We start from the raw sequence: 24654 nt of genomic DNA on the forward strand, positions 1-24654 counted from the left end.
GGAATGAAAAGATCTGTTGAAACAGTGTCAAGCATCAAGGCACTGCATTCTATTCCACTGTGCAGAGGTTCCAGGATGTTTGCTTAAAGTTATTATTTACACCTCTGTCAATACTGTTTGGTTTGACTATGTGTAATATTTAACTAACTGCATCAAGTTTTTTCAATCATTATGCATTATTACAACTAGTCCCCAAACGGGTGTCTCCAATTTGTTACAATTCGGGATGGAATACTCCCAGATGAGTGTACTATTGAATGAGGAAAGATGAGCTGGCTTTCTTTCTTCATTCAACTCCTCCCTCAAGTTTCAGTCAAGTTAATATAAAAATGACCTTTCCCAGCCCAAATATGTTTCGATTTTAAAAGGAGCTAATTCAACAAAGCTTTCTTGAGTTACAGAGAGTGTTTTTTTTTGAAAAAAAACCGAAAGCATAAGAAAAGATAATATTAATTACACGTATGCACATAGATTAGAAATGAGAGGTGAGTCCAAAACACTAACAATAAAATGCTTATCGGTCTTTGGCTTGTCTGTGACAGAATGAAATATCATGGCCATTAAGGTGGATGATTCCAGAAACACAAACTTTGGAAATTGAGTGATTGCTTGGACATTCTTAGTTATAAGACCATAAGACATAGGAGTGGAAGTAAGGCCATTCGGCCCATCGAGTCCACTCCGCCATTCAATCATGGCTTCTGGGCACTTCAACTCCACTTACCGGCATTCTCCCCGTAGCCCTTAATTCCCCGAGACAACAAAAATCTATCAATCTCTGCCTTGAAGACATTTAGCATCCCAGCCTCCACTGCACTCTGCGGCAATGAATTCCACAGGCCCACCACTCTGGCTGAAGAAATGTCTCCGCATTTCTGATCTGAATTTACCCCCTCTAATTCTAAGGCTGTGTCCACGGGTCCTAGTCTCCTCACCTAACCGAAACAATTTCCTAGCATCCACCCTTTTCAAGCCATGTATTATCTTGTACGTCTCTATTAAGTCTCCCCTTAATCTTATAAACTCCAATGAATACAATCCCAAGATCCTCAGCCGTTCCTCATATGTTAGACCTACCATTCCAGGGATCATCCGTGTGAATCTCCGTTCCAGTGCCAGTATGTCCTTCCTGAGGTGTGGGGACCAAAACTGGACACACTACTCCAAATGGGGCCTAACCAGAGCTTTATAAAGTCTCAGTAGCACAATGGTGTTTTTATATTCCAACCCTCTTGAGATAAGTGACAACATCGCATTCACTTTCTTAATCACAGACTCAACCTGCATGTTGACCTTTAGAGAATCCTCAACTAGCACTCCCAGATCCCTTTGTACTTTGGCTTTACGAATTTTCTCACCGTTTAGAAAGTAGTCTGTGCTTTTATTCTTTTTGCCAAAGTGAAAGACCTCGCATTTGTTCACGTTGAACTCCATCAGCCATTTCCTGGACCACTCTCCCAAACTGTCTCGATCCTTCTGCAGCCTCCCCACTTCCTCAGTACTACCTGCCTGTCCACCTGTCTTCGTATCATCGGCAAACTTCGCTAGAATGTCCCCAGTCCCTTCATCCAGATCATTAATATATAATGCGAATAGCTGTGGCCCCAACACTGAACCATGCGGGACACCGCTCGTCACCGGCTGCCATTCTGAAAAAGAACCTTTTATCCCAATTCTCTGCCTTGTTAGACAGCCAATCCTCAATCTGTCCCAGTAGCTCACCTCGAACACCATGGGCTCAGCAGCCTCCTGTGTGGCACCTTATCAAAGGCCTTTTGGAAGTCTAGATAGACCACATCCACTGGGTTTCCCTGGTCTAACCTGCTTGTCACCTCTTCAAAGAATACCAACAGGTTTGTCAGGCATGACCTCCCCTTAGTAAATCCATGTTGACTTGTTCTAATCAGACTCTGCTCTTCTAAGAATTTAGAAACCTCATCCTTAATGATGGATTCTAGAATTTTACCAACAGCCGAGGTTAGGCTAATTGGCCTATAATTTTCCATCTTTTGTCTTGATCCTTTCTTGAACAATGGGGTTACAACCGCGATCTTCCAATCATCTGGGACTTTCCGTGACTCCAGTGACTCTTGAAAGATCTCAACCAATGCCTCCGCTATTCTACACTGGTTCTACACTGAGCCAAAAGGAGTTTGTCCAATTAACTTCAACGGTGACTGGTTTTTAAGCAGTTAGACAGAGACTTTATTTCTTTTCACCTGTACATGCAGGGTTGTCTGGTGAGTTCTCAGCTGTGGCCCTTTGCAGTGCACTTTAGAACAGTTTACAAGTGAGCACACTACTATGCAATTGATTTTTAACTCTATTTCTTGTGTATTCCTAGAAGGATAAAATGCAAGCATGTCTTTTGTCCAGAACTGTCTTTCTTTCAATTCATGTCTTGTCTGCTGTTGAAGACACATCCCACAGGAGATCACTGTTCAATTTGTTGATTGACATCTGTCACTTTGAAGTGCTGTCTGAAGTTCTCTTGACGCTGTCCAGGTGTGACATTCCATGATTTCTTCTTGGAGCTCTGTAATGCACAAAGGGATTTTAGACAGACATTGACTTTACAACCTCCGCCATCTTTTGGCTTCTGTGCCTTCATTTAAAGGAAAATAAGTTGAATGTAAAAATTCAATGTCTGTGCAAATAATTTGTGGTTATGACCCATTGTCATGACAGTGTTAAGGATTCTAATAGTTTATATTCTTTTGTTTTGTTCAGGGGAAAGACACAGAAAACAGTCAAGTTTCTAAAACAGGTTTGTGAGAATTTATTTATTATTCAAATTCCTTTGTAAAAAAGTGGTAGAGTACAATTTGAGTGTTTATTTCTCTGTATAACAGTTCTATTTCTAAATATGGGGGTCTCTGACTTAGAAACATCTGATTTACAAATGCCTGTAAGTAGGAATGCAGTCCCATACAGGGGTGTATTATTAAAGGTCCAACATACAAACATTTCCTCTGCTTTATGTTGTCCTATGTTGTGTTCCGACTTGAGTTGCAAATAAACTTGAAAACACATTTGCTATTGGGGTTGATTGATATGCTATTGATTCCTGAAGAAGGGCTTATGCCCGAAATGTCAATTCTCCTGTTCCTTGGATGCTGCCTGACCTGCTGCGCTTTTCCAGCAACACATTTTCAGCTGCTATTGGGGACTGCCTGTCTTATGACTATTAAGTAAACATGAACAATGATTGAAAGAATTTATTGACAGCTACATCAATCTACCATTATATCATTCTAAACAAATATTTCATTTTATGTAGATCTATTTCAATGCAAATTGCTGCAGTGAAAATTAGAACAATCCTCGTTCCAGTCTTTGGCCCCCTCTCGCATCTCTCTTTTCGGTACATCAGTGACTGTTTCGGTACCGCTTCCTGCTCTCGCCTGGACTTGAAAAAATTGTTCATTTTGCCTTCAGTTTCCACACCTCTGTAACTTCACATCGTCCGTTTCTGACACTTTCCTTCCTTTCCTTCAGCTCTCTATCTCCACTTTGGGGAATAAGCTGTCCACTGCCACCCACTGACTCCCATAGCTACCTTCACTACAGCTCATCACACTCCATTTCCTGTAAGGATTCCATCCCATTCTCCCAGTTCCTTTGTCTTTGTTGTATCTATTTGGATGATTCCAAAACAGTGCCGCTGATGTGGCTTCTTTGTTCAATAACTGTAGTTTCCTGCCCACTGGTTGACTGGGCCCTCAGCTGCATCTGACTTTTCACCGGTGCTTCCGTCCTTGCCCTTTCCCATCACACTCAACAGCATGATCAGGTCTTCTTTGTCCTCGCTTTTCTTCCCACCAGCCTTTGCAATTAAAGGATCATCCTCCACTATGTCAGACAACTCCAACAGAATGCCACCACCAAACACACTTTCCTCACTTGCCCCACCTGCATTTCGCAGGGATAATTCCTTTCCGAACACCCTACAGAAGCATGGATGTCCATCATGCCTGTAACCCTAATCCATTCCTCAACCACCAACACCGCCTTCCTTCCCATGCCACCTTCCCATCTAACCACAGAAAGTGCAACACCTGTCCCATCACTTCCTCCCTGCTCACCATCCAAGGGCCTAAACAGTCTTTCCAGGTGAAGCAGCATTTCACTTGTACCTCCTTCAATCTTGTGTATTGAGTCCCCAGTGTGGCCTGATCTACATTACAAAAACCAAATACAGACTGGTGACCCCTTTGCAGAACACCTCTAGTACATGCGCAAGCATGACATCGACCTTCCCATAGCAGGTCTTTTTATCACAGCGTCCTGCTTGCATGCCCACTTATCTGTCCTTGCCGTGCTGCAGTGCTGTAGCAAATCACAGCATACACTGGAGGAGCAACAGCTCATCGTCAGGCTAGGCATCTTACAACTTTCTGGGTTCAATATGGAGTTCAACACCTTCAGATTGTGAACTCATTCCTTCCCTTTAGCTTTACTTGTTACATTCTCTGTCACCATGTCTTCTCCCTCCACCCCAGTGAGACGATCTGTTCTTTACAGTCTAGCAATTAGATACAGTGTTTTGACATTCTGATCACTTAATCTGAACTATAAATATCCTTTTTCCCCCAGCAGTCCAACCTCCCCGCTTCCCCTCATTGAACTGTTGCATAAATGCTGTCCCCTCCACACTTCATGTCAGCTCTGATTTAGACTCATCTATACTCAAAACATTGGTTTGCTTGCTCACTTTCCATGGATGCTGCCTGCCCTGCTGTAATCTCCAGTAGTTTTTGTTTTTAGTGCTGCTCGGTTGCCTGTACATAACTCCATCAGGGTCTTTTTACCTTTGCTGTTCCTCAATTCTATCCGTATAGATTCTACTCCTTCCAACTCTATCACTTTCTTTGTATTGCCTTAATTTCATTTCTTATTAACAAGGCAACCCTGCCACTTCTGCCCATCTACCTGACCTTTTGTTTGGATGCATAGCCTTGGATATTTAGTTCCTCTTGGAGCCATGTTTTTCCAATACCCACAACATTGTACCTGCCAATTTCAGTCTCTGCTGCAAGCTCTCTTCCCTTGTTTCATATACTGCGTGCATTTAGTACAATACCATTATTTCTGTGTTGGCTGCTCCCTTCTCATAATTGTCCCCCTATCTGCTGTACTCGAATTTAGATTCCTTAGCCTTTCTATACTCTGTTCTATTACTTGTTCTGGAAACCTTTAATAACCTCTGCTGAGCCCACTTCCCTTGAACATTTTCCATAATTTTCCCACTTCCCCACTCTTAAGTTTAAAGCCAAATCCTCCTTTTGTTGACTACCTTTTGTGTTGTTGGAACATAGAAGCAGGAATAAGTCATTCAGCACCTCAAGCCTGTTCCACCATTCAGCAAGATCATGGTTGATCTGTAGCTGAAGTGCATATATCTGCCTTTGGCCCATATTCCTTAGTACCTTTGCTTGACAAAAATTTACCTATTTAAAATTAGCACCTGATTCTGTGACCACTGCCATTTGTGGAAGACAGTTCCAAACATCTATCATCCTTATGTGTCAAGGTGCTTCCTAATATCTCTTCTGAACAGTCTGACCCGAATTCTCAGACTATGCATAACCAGTGGAAATACTTATCTACCTTGTCTTTCCATTAATACTTGAGTGTGCTGCTGGAAAAGCACAGCAGTCAAGCAGTATCCAAGGAGTTGGAGAATCGAAGTTTCGGGCATAAGCTCTTCATCAGGAATGAGGCCCTGAAGGGCTTATGCCTAAATGTCACTTCTCCTACTCTTCAGATGCTGCCTGATCTGCTGTGCTTTTCCAGCACCACACTCTGGACTCTGATCTCCAGCACCTGCAGCCTTCACTTTCTTCTCCTTCTCGTTAATAATTGAAGACTTCAATCAGATCACCTCTTAACCTTCTAAATTCTCAACTGGCTGAATTTGTATAATCTTTTCTTAAACTTAATTTTTGAAGTCCAGGTCTTATTTTTGCAAATATACATTGTACTCCCTCAAAGGCCAATATATCCTTCCTATCTGCTCACAGTAACTATTCTATGATTATGTAAATCAACCAAACATCAAATCTCCTTCAAGTTTTGCATGCAATCCTGACGTGCTACACAGATATGTTAGCAGGCTGATAAAATATGGTATGTCTGCTGTATAATTTTAAAGAAAAAATTATTGGAGTCCAATTGCAATCCTGAAAGTGTCCATCATAAACTGACTCTGTTACCATGTCCTCTGTCTCCCCACTTCAGTGAGACTGTCTGTTCTTTCCAAGTACTTAACTAAGCTATCACTAATTTCACACACTGCCCATACCTCTCTCTGCACGCATGATTATTTCCTTAAATTACACTTCCTCATGAAGTGAGGCTGTTGACTGAACCAAATGGATGGTGTAAATTGATTTTGAAATATTTAAGTATAAGTTGCAACCAGGGAAGTGTTATGATCAGAGCTGATGGTAATTCTGGATGAGTCAAATCCCAGCGTGAAACCTTACTCGATAGACCATAGATTTTATTCTTGCACTTTGTTTATGGTGGTGCTCAGCTACTGAAAGAGGCTGTTAGTGTACTTTCAATTTTAAAAAATGAACATTAATTACATTCTCAAGTAAAACAAACTTCTGTTACAAATAACTATTTGAAACAATTTTCTTACAAATAACATGAATAAAGATTCAACCCTATTGCAGTCAAGAACCCTTACAGAGACTCAAGCCTCAATGCATTTTGATTAGATTAGATTCCCTGCAGTATAAAAACAGGCCCTTCGGCCCAGCAAGTCCACGCCGACCCTCCGAAGAGCAACCCGTTCCACTTCCCCATATTTACCCCTGACTAATGCATCGAACACTATGGGCAATTTAGCACAACCAGTTCACCTAACCTGCACATCTTTGGATTGTGGGAGGAAACCGGAGCACCTGGAGGAAACCCACGTAGACACGAGGAGAATGTGCAAGCTCCACACAGACAGTCGCCCAAGGTGGGAATCAAACCTGGGTCCCTGGTGCTGTGAGGCAGCAGTGCTAACCACTGAGCCACCATGCCGCCCCCTTTTCCATTTTCAAATTTCTTGTTCATTTGGTATAGTGGCTCTTGGATTTTCTTCTGGCAAACATCTGCATTCAATCAATGCAATGTTGTTTTGTTCGTGTCTCTGCATGAGATCGTCAAACAAACTTCAGCTCACTTACTCATCTTCCTTAAACTCTTGCACTCAACAGCACTGACAACTTAAAGCCTGCTGTTTTTGGTGCTTTTCTCTCACTTAGATCCAAGCCATTCTGGATTACTTTTCTTCTACTCTGACTGTTTTAGAGTCTGTTACAGTTGCTATAATCTCTTAGCTTTTGCAGACAAATTTAAAACTCAAATGCCAAGGTTGTTCCGTTCATTGAAACTTATTAATTTAAACATTTAAAGTAAAAATTGTTCACCTTTCTAGAAAAGATAATGCAATACAGACTCAATCAGAATTGTAATTGTGCTGGAATAGTTTAAGAATTTGGAAGAAATTGTTCAAAATGCATCATGTGGAACAATAGAGAGTGAATGAATGCACTTGTCTTCTGTTGTACGGTATATGTGTTATGTTTACTGTTATGACATGGGAACAACCCCCCCCCCCAGCAATTTTAACCCAGGAACACAGAAAAGATGTACCCCGTGCGTTAAATTCAAGAGGCCAAGAACTATCCCAAAGGTCAATATTTAAAGTAAAAATTAACAACTTTATTTCTTAAAGTTGAACTGAGAATAATTAACTAACAACTATTTACAACTCCTTTCTCCAACCTATCTTTTAGCTTCCCCTTCTAGTCTGATAAAACCCCTGGTTAAGATTTACCAAAAATTTAAATTTCAAAACCAGCCAGCTGTGGAATCTTCTCTTTATATCTTTCTCTGTCTTCTTCTTCTTTCAGATTTCTGTTTCACATGTCACTGATTAATAAAAGTATCTTTAAGAGAGCTATTCTGTGGGCAGTCTGCATGTATTCGTGGCTTGGCAGTTCTCCTTCAACTGTTCAAGTTTTCCTGATCTTAAACCCCAAAGCAGCAGATTGTGTCATTGGCTTTTAATATTGCCAATATACTAAATTCAAGCTTGATTGATTGGATTGATAGGGGGCGGGGTGTAATTTAAACTGGCCCAATTCGAATTTATTTTTGCCTCCTGGAAACCATCTACACTGGCTGCTCGACGAAACGATTATGTTATGTCTTCTTCAGAACATTTGGTATTGTCAGGTAGTTCTGCTTGCTTTGAACTGTCTTAAAGGTACAGTACACTTCTACACCTTCATAACATTACTTGGTGATGAAATAGAACATTACAGTGCAGTACAGGCCCTTCAGCCCTCGATGTTGCGCCGCCCTCTCATAGTAATCTGAAGCTCATTCCATTTACGTCCCATTTGCCTGTCCAATGACGACTTAAATGCACTTAAACTTGGCGAATCTACTACCAATGCAGGCAAAGCATTCCGTACCCTTGCTACTCTGAGTAAAGAAACTATCTCTGACATCTGTCTTGTACCTATCTCCCCTCACTTTAAAGCTGTGTCCCCTCGTGTTTGCTGTCCCCATACTTGGGAAAAGGCTCTCCCTGTCCACCCTATCTAACCCTCTGATTATCTTGGATATCTCTATTAAGTCACCTCTCAACCTTCTTCTCTCTAACGAGAACAGCCTCAAGGCCCTCAGCCTTTCCTCGTAAGACATTCCTTCCATACCAGGCAACATCCTCGTAAATCTCCTCTGTATCCTTTCCAAAGCTTCCACATCCTTCTTATAATGCGGTGACCAGAACTGTACACAATACTCCAAGTGTGGCCGTACCAGAGCTTTGTACAGCTGCAGCATAACCTCCTGGTTCTGGAACTCAATCCCTCTATTAATAAAGGCCAAAACATTGTATGCCTTCTTAACAACCCTGTCAATCTGGGTGACAACTTTCAGGGATCTGTGTACATGGACACCGAGATCTCTCTGCCCATCTGCCCTCCCAAGAATCCTACCATTAGCCCATTACTTTGCATTCTGATTACTCCGTCCAAAGTGTATCACCTCACACTTGTCCACATTAAACTCCATTTGCCATGGAATTTAAACTCCATCTCCTTTCAGCCCAGCTCTGCATCCTATCTATGTCTCTGCAACCTACTACATCCTTCGTCACTATCCACAACTCCACCGACCTTAGTGTCATCCGCAAATTTACTAACCCACCCTTCTAAGCCCACATCCAGCACATTTATAAAAATGACGAACAGCAGTGAACCCAACAACGACCCTTGTGGTACGCCGCTAGTAACTGGACACCAAGATGTACATGTTCCATCAACTACAACCCTCTGTTTTCTTTCAGCAAGCCAATTACTGATCCAAACTACTCTGTCTCCCACAATCCCATTCCTCCGCATTTTGTATAATAGCCTACTATGGGGAACTTTATCGAACGCCTTGCTGAAATCCATGTGCACCACATCAACCGGTTTGCTCTCATCTACCTGTTTGGTCACTTTGTCAAAAAAGTCAATAAGATTCGTTAGGCACAACCTACCCTTCACAAAACTGTGCTGACTGTCCCTGATCAAATTATTCTTTTCTAGATGGTTATAAGTCCTATTTCTTATAACCTTTTCCAACACCTTCCCAACAACTGAAGTGAGACTCACTGGTCTGTAATTACCAGGGTTGTCTCTACTACCCTTTTTGAACAAGGGAATCACATTTGCTATCCTGCAGTCCTCAGGCACTCTTCCTGTAGACAATGATGATTTGCAGATCAATGCCAAAGGCTCGGCAATCTCTTCCCTTGCTTCCCAGAGGATCCTAGGATAGATCCCATCCGGCCCAGGGGACTTGTCTATTTTCACACTCTGCAGTATTTCTCATACCTCTTCCTTGTGAACCTCAATCTCTTCTAGTCTAGATGCAAGTATTTCTGTATCTTCCTCGCCAATATATTCATTTTCCATAGTGATGTATTTAAAGTTGAGGTTGGAGGCATATAAGAGACCACTTGTGAAATAACTTCACAGGGGCCAGTATCCTGTCACAAATTCATCCTTTATTTGCACATGGACAGTACTTGACACTGATCCAACTCCCTTAGAGCCAGCTCACAGAGTGTCTGATACTCCTGTTCATTTTTTTGATGCAGGGACTCCATGAAGACACCATTATGCAAATGATTTTATTCAATACTTCCACCACCAGGAGAAGCAGCCATCTGATCAGGGAAGCAATAACAATCAAAGCCCAATAAGGACTATGCTTATTTAGGGGAAAGAAAAGTGAAGGGAGGGGGAAGAGATTTAGTCAAATTAGAATTGAAGGGGGAAATAAAGCCCAACCCCTCTCCCCAAAGGCATCGAGAGTATTGGTAGACACCCCTCCCTCTCCCAAGGAAAGCTGAGCTCAAACCACAGCTGCAGAGGCGCTCCTGTTCTTTTTTCTTTTTTTCTTCTTCTTGTGCAAGTGAGAGACACAAGGTGTACAAATCTTTATTCAATTTCCACCACCAGGAAGAAAGGAAACACCCAAGTGGCCAGTGACAAGCAGTGCCCTTCACATCAATGGGCAATGCTGTATGATCAAACAGTGATGGGGAGGGCAGGGATTAAATCAAAATAGAGTTGGAGGGGGAAATAAAGCCCAACCCCTCTCCCCAAAGGCATCGAGAGTATTGGTAGACACCCCTCCCTCTCCCAAGGAAAGCTGAGCTCAAACCAAAGCTGCAGAGACGCTCCTGTTCTTATCTATCAGTCAGAGTACCCTGATTGGTCCAAATTAACAGCCCCAGTCAGGGAACTTTATGTTCTGAGGTCCACGTGGCTGACTTTGTTACAATCACTACACCATATAGAGGGTTTCAGCCTAGTGATAAATGCAGTGTTGTCAGTCTTTCAATTGTTCACTGATAGATTGTGGATGCAAGTATGCAGTGTGTGGAATACACTGCCTAAAATGTTACCAGATTCTTTGTAATAAGAATGAGGATAAAGTTAGGGAAATTTGAGATTTGGAGATGGAAATGCAGTAAAATCTTTTAAAAAGAGTAGTCTTGCCTTATAAAATAGTTGCAATAAATCATTTTATTTGCACATATGTAATGTCTAGTAAAAGAACTGCTGTTACTAAATCAGCCATCCGTGAAGAAAGCATAGATGAAACTGAGAAAAAAAGCTGTGCTGTTGTATTTGGCATCTGTGAATTTGCACATTACACAATTCGTGTCATCACATTCCTTTAATAAAGCATAATCTCTGTACTAAATAAATTTAAGTAAGTATTTTTATAGATTTGGCAGCCAGAGTTTTGTCAATCAGCAATGATACAACATAAAGAAAAGAAAATTATTGTCTATTATCTTATCCACAAGTAATAGGCCTTGACTTGAACACAGCAAATATCTCAGTGATAATGAGAGGCTGCTTGCTGATGATGGCCTCTTAGAAATGTTATTTTAAATTCATTTATGAGATGTATTCATTGCTCAACCCAAATTACCCAAAACACAGTTAAGAGTCAACCAAAATGAAGTGAGTCTGAAGTCACGTGTAGACCAGAATGGGTAAAGCTTGTAGTTGTCCTTCTTCGTTCATGAACCAGATGACTACAATACGAGCATTTAAATCCAATTTTATTGAATTTCAGTATCACCATCTGCCATGTCTCCACAATATTAGCCTGGGGTTCTGGGTTATTAGTCCAGTGACATTACCACTACACCGTCACCTCCCCTTTGTGGAAAAGAAACAACAGTAATGGGCAAAGTGGTCTTTAACATTAGGCGTATTAGCCAAACAATAAAGTAACTCCACTAGCTTGGGATGTCAATGCGAAGATATTGTTACAATTGTTTGCAGGAGACAGTCCATATCAGTTAGCATTTGGTAGGAATTTAGAAATTCCAACAATAAAAAGTGATCACTCAGCTTGACAAGGGACTACATTTAGCTTAATTTTTTTTCCAGAGTGTTTTGAATACGTTGTATGCAGTCAGAAAAACTTGCATTAAAACTATTAAAATTAAGCAAGCCTTGAGGTGGAACTACTGGAAACTAGTTTCAATGAGGGAGATATACTTAATTATGAGATAAAGAAGCTTAAAAAAATTCAGAGTGCCAGATGAGGTTACTACTAAAGAAGGAAAAAAAGTGTGGAGCATGGGAACTGCACTATTTGGGTTCACTTTAAGGTTGCTTGATGTGAATTTCACGAAGTAGCAATCAGTAACATGCCTCTCGTATCCAGTTGTCGCACATCTTTGAGGATCCAATTGCTGCAAATGACAGTTTGTCTTCTAATCAGTTCTGATAGTCATTGAGGCCACTGGTCCCAAAGGACAATTACCAAAGTGGATGTGAAAGTCAAATATTTGCCAGAAGGAGCTCGTCAATGGAGAAACATGACTTTAATAAGTACTTCAGGCAAACTCAGTGGAAAATATAAAATGGAGGAATTGCAAAGTTTGGAGTGGCTGAGTGTTGGGAGTGAGACAGATGCCATTTTGAAGTATTGGAGTTGAGTACAACTATGAAAATTCCCAAGGTGGAAGATGTAATTCTGGTGAATAAAGCATTGGATGTATTTTCAGGATGAGGGGTGCGAAGTTCACCCCATGAATTGAGAACACTGGGTACAAAGATGAAAAGCAAATAAATGTAGTCTAAACTCAAAACAATGAGTCTGTGAGTAAACATGCATCCAGAAAGAGGCCAAGGAACAGAGCATTGAAATTAATCCTACCAATAGTAGGGCGGAGGTTAAACAGTAGCGGTCCAAAAGGAGATAGAAAGCAAGATCAAGGGGGTAGTTTCATGCATTCAGGAAATATAGTACAAACCTATAATACCACCAGAAGAAGTCGTCAGTGTGATCAAGAATTCTTTGTGGCCATAAATAAACTAGAAGATGAGGTAATAAAAGATTCTATATAAGCAAGAATTACAAAGTTGGAGAGAATTGTCATGTACACAAAGGTGGCAGATGGGGAATAATCAACCCTGCACAATGGTGGATATGCATAGATTAGATGTCCCCCAATAGGACCCATAAGGTGAAAGCAAGACTTGTGGTACAAGGATTTGAAGAAAAAACTAGGGCAGCAAGATACAAATGGATTCACCAGTGTCAGGAAAAGCAATTTTGAAAATTTTCTTGGTATTATGACAATTGCTTGGGTGTGTAGATCAATTGATATTAAAGCTGCATTTCTGCAGGGAAATAAGCTCAAAAGGGAAGTCTTTCTTTATTCTCTGAAGGAGATATTTTAGTACAGTGGAGATACTTTGGAAGTTAAATAATATATATCAGGCCTACATTATGGCTCTAGCATTTGGTACTTATTGATAAGGTGTCTCTAATTATTGTTGTGTTGACCTCAGTTAAAAGCAGACCCTGCCATGTGTTACATCACGAGGGGCAGCTTTTAGGCATCCTTCTGATGCATCTGGATGGTTTTTGTGGGGGTTGGGAGTAATGAATTTCAAAACATTGTCATAAGTGAGCTTAAAACAGAATTCTGAAGTAGAAATTAGGCTTTTTAGGCTTGAAAATGATACAGATTGGATCAAATTTTGCTTTGCATCAGCAGTCTTATTCAGTACACAGAACATAGAATATAGAACAATACAGCACAGAACAGGCCCTTCGGCCCACGATGTTGTGCCAAACATTTGTCCTAGCTTAAGCACCTATCCATGTACCTATCCAATTGCCGCTTTAAGGTCACCAATGATTCTGACTCTGCCACTCCCACAGGCAGCGCATTCCATGCCCCCACCACTCTCTGGGTAAAGAACCTACCCCTGACACCCCCCCTATACCTTCCACCCTTCACCTTAAATTTATGTCTCCTTGTAACACTCTGTTGTACCTGGGGAAAAAGTCTCTGACTGTCTACTCTATCTATTCCCCTGATCATCTTATAAACTTCTATCAAGTCACCCCTCATCCTTCTCCGTTCCAATAAGAAAAGGCCTAGCACTCTCAACCTATCCTCGTACGACCTATTCTCCATTCCAGGCAACATCCTGGTAAATCTTCTCTGCGCCTTCTCCAAAGCTTCCACATCTTTCCTAAAATGAGGTGACCAGAACTGCACACAGTACTCTAAATGTGGCCTTACCAAGGTCCTATACAGCTACAACATCACCTCTTCAATTCAATCCCTCTGCTAATGAATGCTAATTTACCATAGGCCGCCTTACAAGCTCTATCCACCTGAGTAGCAACTTTCAAAGATCTATGAACATAGACCCCAAGATCCCTCTGCTCCTCCACTTACTAAGAACCCTATTGTTAACCCTGTATTCCGAATTCTTATTTGTCCTTCCAAAATGGACAACCTCACATTTGACAGGATTGAACTCCATCTGCCACTCCTCAGCCCAGCTCTGCATCATATCGAAGTCCCTTTGCAGCCGACAACAGCCCTTCTCACTATCCACTACTCCACCAATCTTCGTATCGTCTGCAAATTTACTGACCCACCCTTCGACTCCCTCTTCCAAGTCATTAATAAAAATTACAAACAGCAGAGGACCCAGAACCGATCCCTGCAGAACTCCACTTGTAACTGGGCTCCAGGCTGAATATTTACCATCTACCACCACTCTCTGACTTCGACCAGTTAGCCAGTTCTCTATCCAACTGGCCAAATTTCCCACTATCCCATGCCTCCTGACTTTCCGCATAAGCCTACCAATGGGGAACCTTATCAAATGCCTTACTAAAATCCATGTACACTACATCCACTGCTCTACCCTCATCCACATGCTTGGTCACCTGCTCAAAGAATTCAATAAGACTTGTAAGGCAAGACCTACCCCTCACAAATCCGTGCTGGCTGTCCCTAATCAAGCAGTGTCTTTCCAGATATTCATAAATCCTATCCCTCAGTACCCTTTCCATTACTTTGCCTACCACCGAAGTAAGACTGACTGGCCTATAATTCCCGGGGTTATCCCTATTCCCTTTTTTGAACAGGGGCACAACATTGGCCACTCTCCAGTCCCCTGGCACCACCCCCATTGACAGTGAAGACGAAAAGATCATTGCCAACGGCTCTGCAATTTCCTCTCTAGCTTCCCGCATACTCCTAGGATATATCCCGTCAGGCCCAGGGGACTTGTCTATTCTCAAGTTTTTCAAAATGCCCAACACATCTTCCTTCCTAACAAGTATCTCCTCTAAGTGTTAGCCTCCCTATTATTAGTCAAAATAAGGCATTAGAAAAAAAATTCAATGGCTTCTAGAGCTGAAATGGAGGAATTGCAAAGTTTGAAGTGGCTGGGCATTGGAATTGAGACCAGGTGCCCATTTTGAAGTACTGGTGTTGAGTACAACTATGAAAAATCCCAAGATGGAAGATGTAATTCTGGTGTAAAGCATTGGAAAAATTAAAAATGGAGTATTGTGTTTTAAAATTTCCATCGAGAGATATCATTAGCATGAAACTTCTTAGTGATGCTTTTGCAAACCCCTGTGGTGGGTTCTTAAATGCAGGATGGTTTATATTTTTTCTTGTAGTAAAGGGAAATAAATGTTGCCCTTTAGCTTGGAAAGCTCAAATTGATAAAAGTTGAGAGTGTGGTGTTGGAAAACCACAAGAGGTCAGGAAGCATCCGAGGAGCAGGAGAATCGATGTTTCGGGCATAAGGCCTTCATCAGGAAGGAAGGGCTTAAGATCTCCAGCAACTACAGTCCGCACTTTCTCCTACTTGATTTCAACCCTACTGCGAAGCCTCTTCCAAGGATGCATGCGTTGAAGAAGGTCTCCTCCTCTCTGTGCAAGGACCTCAGTGAGTCTCTCTCTGACTGCACCCGCCAGATCAACTCCTCCACCCTGAAGCTCTTTGGCCACATCCTGAAGCAAACTGACTACCACAGCCCCATCTCCTTCCTCAGTGCCTGTCTATGGAAACGTCTGATCCCGCATGGGCTCCAGACTACATTCAGACCAGCACAGTTTGGACCTGAACAGGACAACCAGTATGTACTACAAATCCAAAACTTTCAGAAACAGTTCCCTTTCCAGATCCTCCGCTCCACACTGTCAGCCATGCACCACCACTAACTCTCCCTCCAGTCGACCCTGCCCCAGCTCAGGGCCACACAGTTCCAGGTCTGCAACAGACCTCTGCTGTTTTTCATTTTCAGAAGAATTCACACACTCAACAAACGCTTTTTCTCCACTATATCAGACATAAAAGAAAGTAAGTTAAACAAACATTCATGTGCTTACCTCAGTACTCAGGTTTCCTCGACCATTCCAGAACCTTCTCCTGGCCTCTGGGACTCCTCGGACGCCATTAGCCACACAGCCACTCCAGCCATAACTGCCGCTGCGAATGATGACGGCACTTCCTCCCGCTCCACAGCCACCACTGACCACACCACCTCCGCAATCGCTGTCCAAAGATTCCTGATGAAGGGCTTATGCCCGAAACATAGATTCTCCTGCTCCTCGGATGCTTCCTGACCTGCTGTGCTGTTCCAGCACAACACCCTCGACTCTGATCTCCAGCATCCTCAGTCCTCACTTTCTCCTCAAATAGTTAGAAGACGAGTTAGTAAAATATCTTAGTGACAGACCAATTGCTCTTGGTAAGGTGGTAGATATGGTGCTTTTATTTGAAGAAAATTTTAAAAAGGAATTCAGCAGTAATAGAGTGATAAAACAAGTTGACGCTGTGGGATGACATACATTTCATGAAATGTATGAATGAAAAAAGACTGCAGATTTGTATTGCAGTTTTAAAACAGACTTCGGAGAACGAAGAAGTCTCCAGATTGATTTGGGTAGTCAGGTATCTGATGGCTTTACAAAGACAGGAGCAAACTCTCAAACTGTTGGAAATACTGGAGAAAAGACACTTGGAGCTTTAATTTGCAAAGAAAACAATAAAATATAACCCGTCATTTTGTACATGTTCTTTTGTTTTTGTTTATTACAATATGTATATTGACATATTGAGAAAGTTAAAAGGGAATTTGTTAACATATAATGAAGGAATGCTTGAGTCCTGATTGAACAAGGGAACAAATAATTTATTACCTAAGGGTTAATTGGGTGAGAATGTAATATATAAATATCGATACTTCCAAGTCAGAGGTATGCATTTTACAGAGTTGGTTAATGGATGTGGAGGAATAAAGCTTTCATTAAAGGTGAACTTGAACTCTGTTCCAAAATAGTTATCTTTGAGTTTATATCAAGATCTATTCCACAATACCTCACTTACCAACATTATCATCTCAGCTATTTTGTAAAATTGATGATCTCCATTTCCCCAAAGCATAGGAGAAAGAATTATGTTACAACTGTTTCAAGTTCTGTTCCAAGGTCTATTATTAATGTTCCACGTTTAGCAACTCAAAGGTTGCATGATTATACACATTGAGTTAACAAAAGTACCTTGCATGCCAAATGATGTGTTCCAGTTGTTTGTTACAGCTCGAAATTCTGTGACAGGCTATCTTGTTGATTTCCTTCCTGATTCCAGTTGGTGTAATTTATCAATCCTTACTAATAGCTGTGGCAAACTGTGATGTGCTTGTATATCCATGGATTAGAGCCATACAGATGTACAGCGCAGAAACAAACCCTTCAGTCCAACTTGTCCATGCCGACCAGATATCCCAACCCAATCTAGTCCCAACAGCCAGCACCTGGCCCATATCCCTCAAAACCCTTCCTATTCATGTACACATCCAGATGCCTTTTAAATGTTGCAATTGTACTAGCCTCCACCACTTCCTCTGGCAGCTCATTCCATACACGTACCTCTGTGTGAAAGAAGTTGCCCCTTAGGTCTCTTTTATATCTTTCCCCTCTCACCCTAAACTTATGCCCTCTAGTTCTGGACTCCCTCACCCCAGGGAAGAGACTTTGTCTATTTACCCTATCCATACCCCTCATGACTTTATAAACCTCTATAAGGTCACTCCTCAACCTCCGATGCTCCAAGGAAAACAGCCCCAGCTGATTCAGCCTCTCCCTATAGCTCAAATCCTCCAATCTTGGCAACATCGTTGTGAATCTTTTCTGAACCCTTTCAAGTTTCACATTATCCTTTCGATAGGAAGGAGTCCAGAATTGCACGCAGTATTTCAAAAGTGGCCTACCAATGTCTTGTAAAGCTGCAACATGACGTCCCAACTCCTGTACTCAACACTCTGACCAATAAAGAAAAGTATACCCTTTTTCACTATCCTATCTACCTGCGATTCCACTTGCAAGGAGCTATGAACATGCACTCCAAGGTCTCTTTGTTCAGCAACACTCCCTAGGACCTTACCATTAAGTGTATAAGTCCTGCTAAGATTTGCTTTCCCAAAATGCAGCACCTCGCATTTATCTAAATTAAACTCCATCTGATCACGATCCCATTATAAACTGAGGTAACCTTCTTCACTGTCCACTACACCTCCAATTTTGGTGTCATCTGCAAACTATACTTATGTTCACATCCAAATCATTTATATAAATGATGAAAAGTAGAGGACCCAGCACCTATCCTTGTGGCACTCCACTGGTCACAGGCCTCCAGTCTGAAAACAACCCTCCACCACCACCCTCTGTCTTCTACCTTTGAGCCAGTTCTGTATCCAAATGACTAGTTCTCCCTGCATTCCATGAAATTTAACTTGCTAACCAGTCTCCCATGGGGAACCTTGTTAAACGCCTTACTCAAGTCCATGTAGATCACATCTACTGCTCTGTCCTCATCAATCCTCTTTGTTACTTCGTCAAAAAGCTCAATCAAGTTTGTGAGACGTGATTTCCCACATACAAAGCCATGTTGACTATTCCTAATCAGTCTTGTCTTTCCAAATATATGTAGATCCTGTCCCTCAGGATTTCCTCCAACAACTTACCCACCACTGACGCCAGGCTTACTGCTGGTCTATAGTTCCCTGGCTTGTCCTTACCACCTTTCTTGAACAGTGGCACCACGTCAGCCAACTTACAGTCCTCCGGCATCTCACCTGTAACTATCGATGATACAAATATCTCAGCAAGAGGCCCAGCAATCACTTCCCTCGCTTCCCACAGAGTTCTAGGATACATGTGATCAGGTCCTGGGGATTTATCCACTTTTATGCATTTCAAGGCATCCAGCACTTCCTCCTCAGTAATATAGACATTTTTCAAGATGTCACCATCTATTCCCCTACATTCTATATCTTCCATGCCCTTTTCCACAGTAAATATTGATGCAAAATACTTGTTTAGTATCTCTCCCACTTTCTGCAGGTCCACACAAAGCCCATCTTGCTGATCTTTGAGGGGCCTATTCTCTCTCTAGTTACCCTTTTGTCCTTAATATATTTGTAAGAACTCTTTGGATTCTCCTTAACTCTATTTGCCAAAGCTATCTCATGTCCTCTTTTTGCTCTCCTGATTTCCCTCTGAACTATACTCCTACTGCCTTTATACTCTTGTAAGGATTCACTCGACCTGTCCTATCTATACCTGGCCTATGCTTCCTTCTTTTTTCTTAAGCAAACCCTCAATTTCTTTAGTCATCACAGCGCCAGGGACCCAGGTTCAATTCCCGCCTCAGGCGACTGACTGTGTGGAGTTTTCACGTTCTCCCCGTGTCTGCGTGGGTTTCCTCCGGGTGCTCTGGTTTCCTCCCACAGTCCAAAGCTGTGCAGGTCAGGTGAATTGGCCATGCTAAATTGCCCGTAGTGTTAGGTAAGAGGTAAATGTAGGGGTATGGGTGGGTTGCGCTTCGGCGGGTCGGTGTGGACTTGTTGGCCGAAGGGCCTGTTACCACACTGTAATCTAATCTAATCTAATCTAATTCCCTGTACCTACCAGCCTTTCCTTTCACCCAAACAGTAATATACTGTCTCTGGACTCTCATTATCTCATTTCTGAATGCTTCCCATTTTCCAGCTATCCCTTTACCTGCGAACATTCACCCCCAATCAGCTTTTGAAAGTTCTTGTCTCATACCATCAAAGTTGACCTTTCTCCAATTTAGAACTTCAACTTTTAGATCTGGTCTATCTTTTTCCATCATTATTTTAAAACGAATAGAATTATGGTCGCTGGCCCCAAAGTGCTCCCCCACTGACACCTCAGTCACCTGCCCTGCCCTATTTCCCAAGAGTAGGTCAAGTTTTGCACCTTCTCTGGTTGGTACATCCACATAGTGAATCAAGAAGGTTTTCTTATACATACGTAACAAATCCCTCTCCATCTAAACCCTAACACAATAGCAATCCCAATATATGTTTGGAAAGTTAAATTCCATAACCACCCTATTATTCTTGCAGATTACGGAGATCTCCTTACAAATTTGTTTCTCAATTTCCCTCTGACTACTGGGGGGGGTCTATAATACAATCCGAATAAGGTAAATGGAAGGTAAAACGCATGTTGTTTTGAAATTTGTTTCAACATAAATTAACTATTTTGGAAGTATTTATTGTAGATTTTCATTTTTTTAATAGATCGTGGGAATAAAGCTTCAGCCCCACATGCAGAGATGAGAGATGATCAGTCCTCAGTTACGAATTATTTAGATAAGTAAGTCCACATATCCTTACTTGTACACAAAACATTTTCAACTAAACTCGTTTGATCTAATTAGGTTCAGTATCTTCATATACACAAAGGTCACTTGGGAGCATGAGTGCCACTTAGACTCCCAGTAACTGAAATTTTGAAGAGTTGTGGAGAATTTGAGGTTGATGTTGCTTTTGAAATTCAGTTATTCTGCATGGTTGTTTTTGTATTTGTCCCTCCATTTATCATGGCATAAGGCATTTTAGATGGATGTGAAGTACCTTTGTAAGTAGTTGCAAGGCCACAGTTGCTTGGAAGCTTTGCCTCCGATGTCTATTCGTTCACATGTTGTTTTGTATTTAAATGTAAAAGCTCGGCTGGTTTATTTCAAGACTTCAGGCCTTTAGCTTAGGATGAGAGAGTGGAATGTTTTTCTGTAGCTTGAAAGCAAACAAGCAGGTCTGTGGATCAACTGGTGTGGAAAGTTTGGGCCATTTGTCTCCCAATCAGTGATAATGCTTACACAGCATTATGCCTATTCTGGCATAAAATCTACCCCAAAGACAGTTCATAATTCAAACTTTGGACAGATTAGATTAGGTTACCTAGAGCTTAGAAACAGGCCCTTTGGCCCTACAAGTCCACACCGATCCTCTGAAGAGGAACCCACCCAGACTCATTTCCCTACAGTTACCCCTGCCTAATGTACCTTACACTGTGTGCAATTTAGCATGACCAATTCACCTAATCTGCACATCTTTGGACTGTGGGAGGAAACCAGAGCACCCGGAGGAAACCCACGCAGACACTGGGAGAATGTGCAAACTCCACACAGTCATCCGAGGCTGGAATCGAACCCGGGTCCCTGGCGCTGTGAAGCAGCAGTGCTAACCAGTGAGCCACTGTGCCATCCACATTATGACAAAAAGTCATCATATTTCAAATCAAATGTTATTTTTGGCTGAAGCTGTGAATCAGCTACTGTCTTACTGACCTGGGTTGAACAGGCTTTTTTTTGGCACGGTAGGGACAGGAAAATGACTGCCTTATTTTATCAAATGTTTAAATTTTTTAAATGAATATTTTATACATTCATTGTCTTCAGAGAGTTATCAAGAGCTTGTCAGATTGAATCCACTTTTATCACTTCTAATTTGGCAACTGCTTGCTGACAGAAATGTTCCTTCTTTTGTCTAATTTTGTATCTGTTGTCAGGTTAAAGTTGTCATCTGATCCATAAAACTCTATTACAGCTTTGTAATTCTCATGTTAACATCAGGTTATTTATTTATGTGTGAGCCTTTGTCCTTTTCTATTTACCCTGCCCCCACATAAATGAATGTGCATTCTTCCGTTGTCTTCATTGTGAAATGAGGATGTGGATTTCTTGAGATAAAATATATGTATTGCTGTCACTCTCTGGTAAAATCATTACAAATGATTGCTGTATGTTTATTGACCCAAGGCTCAATATTGGAATTATATTCAACCACATGATGCCAATAGAAAAGTTGAAAATCATTGAGAATTGGGTACACTGATAATTTTGCTCACTGAAGCAAAGAAAGACTTTGATTTTTATAGTCTATTTCAAGATCTCTTGGCAGTTTGTAGCCAATGTAGCACATTGCAAAAATAGCCACTGAAATGGCACTGCTCATATGGCAGCAGATTTGTACACCAAGCTCCGATAAAAAATGATGGCCTGGATTTTCTGATGGCCATCCAGTTATTCTTCCAACATAAATGGGAGTTGTGCATGGGAAAATCCTGCAGAATCCTCATAACAGACTCTGAAGGAATTAGCTGGGAAATTGAAGATTCCATTGGGCAATTCCCAACCCCTGGAACTTTCCAAAAGTTCTGATGATGTTAAATAAGTAGTTACTCAAGTAAAGTTAGATGAATGAATGCATTCAACAGCCATACCTCTCTCACCTCCAACTACCTCCCTAGAACTCAGTCACCATCTGGATCTTAACCTGACATCCATTCTCAATACCAGGACCTGACATTTGACAAGAAACTTAAAATGTAATGCTGTACAAATGTTGCGTTAACAGGAGCAGATCAACTCAGGTTAGGACTTCTGCATCAAGTAAGTCACCATCTGACTGCCCAAAACCTGTCCTTCATTTACAAGTCACAAGAAAGATTTACTGTCCTTGGAGGAAGTACAATGTACTTCAGGGATTTTGTTATGAGGAGAATTTAGTTATGAGTAGCAATTAGGCCTGCTTTCTCTAGAATTTCGAATATTTAGAGGTGATCCAAGTCTTCAGAGTATTTACAGGAAAAGGACAGGGTCGATAAACGTAAACTATTTCCACTGGTAGGAGGCATTCTACCACCACCCTCTATCTCCTGTCAATTTTGGATGCAACTTCCAAATTACTCTGAATCCATGAGCTTTTACCTTCTTTATCAGGTTCACATGCAGGACCCTTTTAAAGGTTTTGTTGAAATCCATTTAAACTACATCAATTGCCCTGCCCTCGTCCAGATACTTAGCTATCTCTTCCTCAAAAGAAGTTCGACCAAATTTGTTAGGGGTTAGATTCCTCTTCAAAAGCTTTGCTGATCTGATCAAACCTTGGTTTTCAAAGTGGAGATTAATTTTCCTCCTTCACAATTTTCTCCAGTGTTTTCCTGCCACTGAAAGCTGACTCCTGGTTGATAGTTCCCTCATCTATCTCTGCTATCCTTCTTCTACAGTGGGACCACACCAGCTCTCCTCTAGTCCTCCCTTGTTGCCAGAAACAATTTAACATTTCTTCCCTGTCTCTCAACAGCAATCTGAGACACAAGTCATCCAGACCTAGAGATTTGTGCACTTTTAAATCCACCCAAACTGTCAATACCTTCTTGCTTCTTTTATCATCTGCTCAAGAATTTTACAGTCCACCTTCTCAAATTCTGTGTTTGCATCATCATCCTCCTGAGTAAAGATAGATGTGAAGCGCTCATTGAACAATCTCCCCCAGTGTCCTTCAGCATCATGCACAGGTTGCCCTCTTGATTTCTCATGATCTTGTCCAGTAGCATTTTTTTCATATCTCCTTTTTGCTTTCGTAATTGCTTTCTTGAGTTACTCCCAGACTTTCTGTACTCCTTGAGACCCTCCGTTGTTTTACTACCTTCGTACTTGTTAGATGACTCTCTTTTTTCCTTTTTATCCAGTGTTGAATATTCCTAGATATTCAGGGTTCTCCAGAATTGTTTCGAGCAACCCTACCACCCTGTGGCTGAACACTTTAACTCCCCCTTCCTGTCCCACTCCACCAAGAACATGCAAGTCCTGGGCTTCCTCCACCACCAAGCTCTAACTACCCGACACCTGTGGGAAGAACGCCTCATCTTCTGCCGTGGGACCCTCCTACCATGAGATCAATGTGGATTTCTCTAGTTTCCTCATTTATCCTCCCCCACCTTATTCCTGATCCAGCCTTCCAATCCAGCGCCTTCCTCCTGAACTGACCTACCTGTCCATCTTCCTTCCCACCTATTCACTGCACCCTCCCCTCCAACCTATCACCTTCAGCCACACCTTCATCCACCTATTACATTCCTAGCTACCTTCCCCAAACTTCATTGCCCCTCCCATTTATCTCTGTCTCTTTGGGACACCCAGTCATTTCAAATGAAGAGCTTGTGCTCGAAACGTCAACTCTCTGCTGTTCGGATGCTGCCTGACCCACTGTGCTTTTCCAGCACTGCACGTTTTATTCTGTAGTTTCACCCTCCAGGAGCTGTTCCCAGTCTAGATCCTGCCTTATTTTAATAAAATCTGTCTTAACCAAATTCAGTATTTTTTTCGCAAGCCATCAATTTCCTTTTCCATGATGAACATAAAACACTTGGCAGTTGTGATCAAATGCAAGCTGTCCAAGAACATAAGAAAAAAGAACTAAGTAGCTTTATTCCCTTACTATTTGACACTACATAATGGTGAGTTTTATTTATAAAAATAATTGAAAGATTTTCTGAAGTACACCTAATTGTCAAGGTCACCTTGTACCTTTCTGTTTTATAATCTATGATTTTACTCATTGACATCGTTATCATAAATATTCTGGCATGTGTTGTATTGGAAAAGACAAAAGAGTTGGAATGTTTATAATGGCCTT

The 24654-nt window shown here is 41.6% G+C and overlaps 1 protein-coding gene across 10 annotated transcripts in view; it reads left to right on the plus strand.

Annotated features, from left to right (window-relative positions):
- cep104 (centrosomal protein 104) overlaps positions 1-24654 on the plus strand; it is a 198703-nt gene that overhangs the window by 118236 nt on the left and 55813 nt on the right. For 8 of the 10 annotated variants that reach the window (XM_072586743.1, XM_072586744.1, XM_072586746.1 and 5 more), the window contains 2 exons: positions 2731-2767; positions 20473-20548. In XM_072586743.1, coding sequence (XP_072442844.1) covers positions 2731-2767; positions 20473-20548 — 113 coding nt within the window. The remainder of the gene's footprint in view (positions 1-2730; positions 2768-20472; positions 20549-24654) is intronic. The other 2 variants (XR_011962719.1, XM_072586750.1) reach the window with 1 other exon arrangement.

This window comes from Chiloscyllium punctatum, chromosome 16, assembly GCF_047496795.1.
Source record: "Chiloscyllium punctatum isolate Juve2018m chromosome 16, sChiPun1.3, whole genome shotgun sequence".
Classification (NCBI taxonomy): Eukaryota; Metazoa; Chordata; class Chondrichthyes; order Orectolobiformes; family Hemiscylliidae; genus Chiloscyllium; species Chiloscyllium punctatum.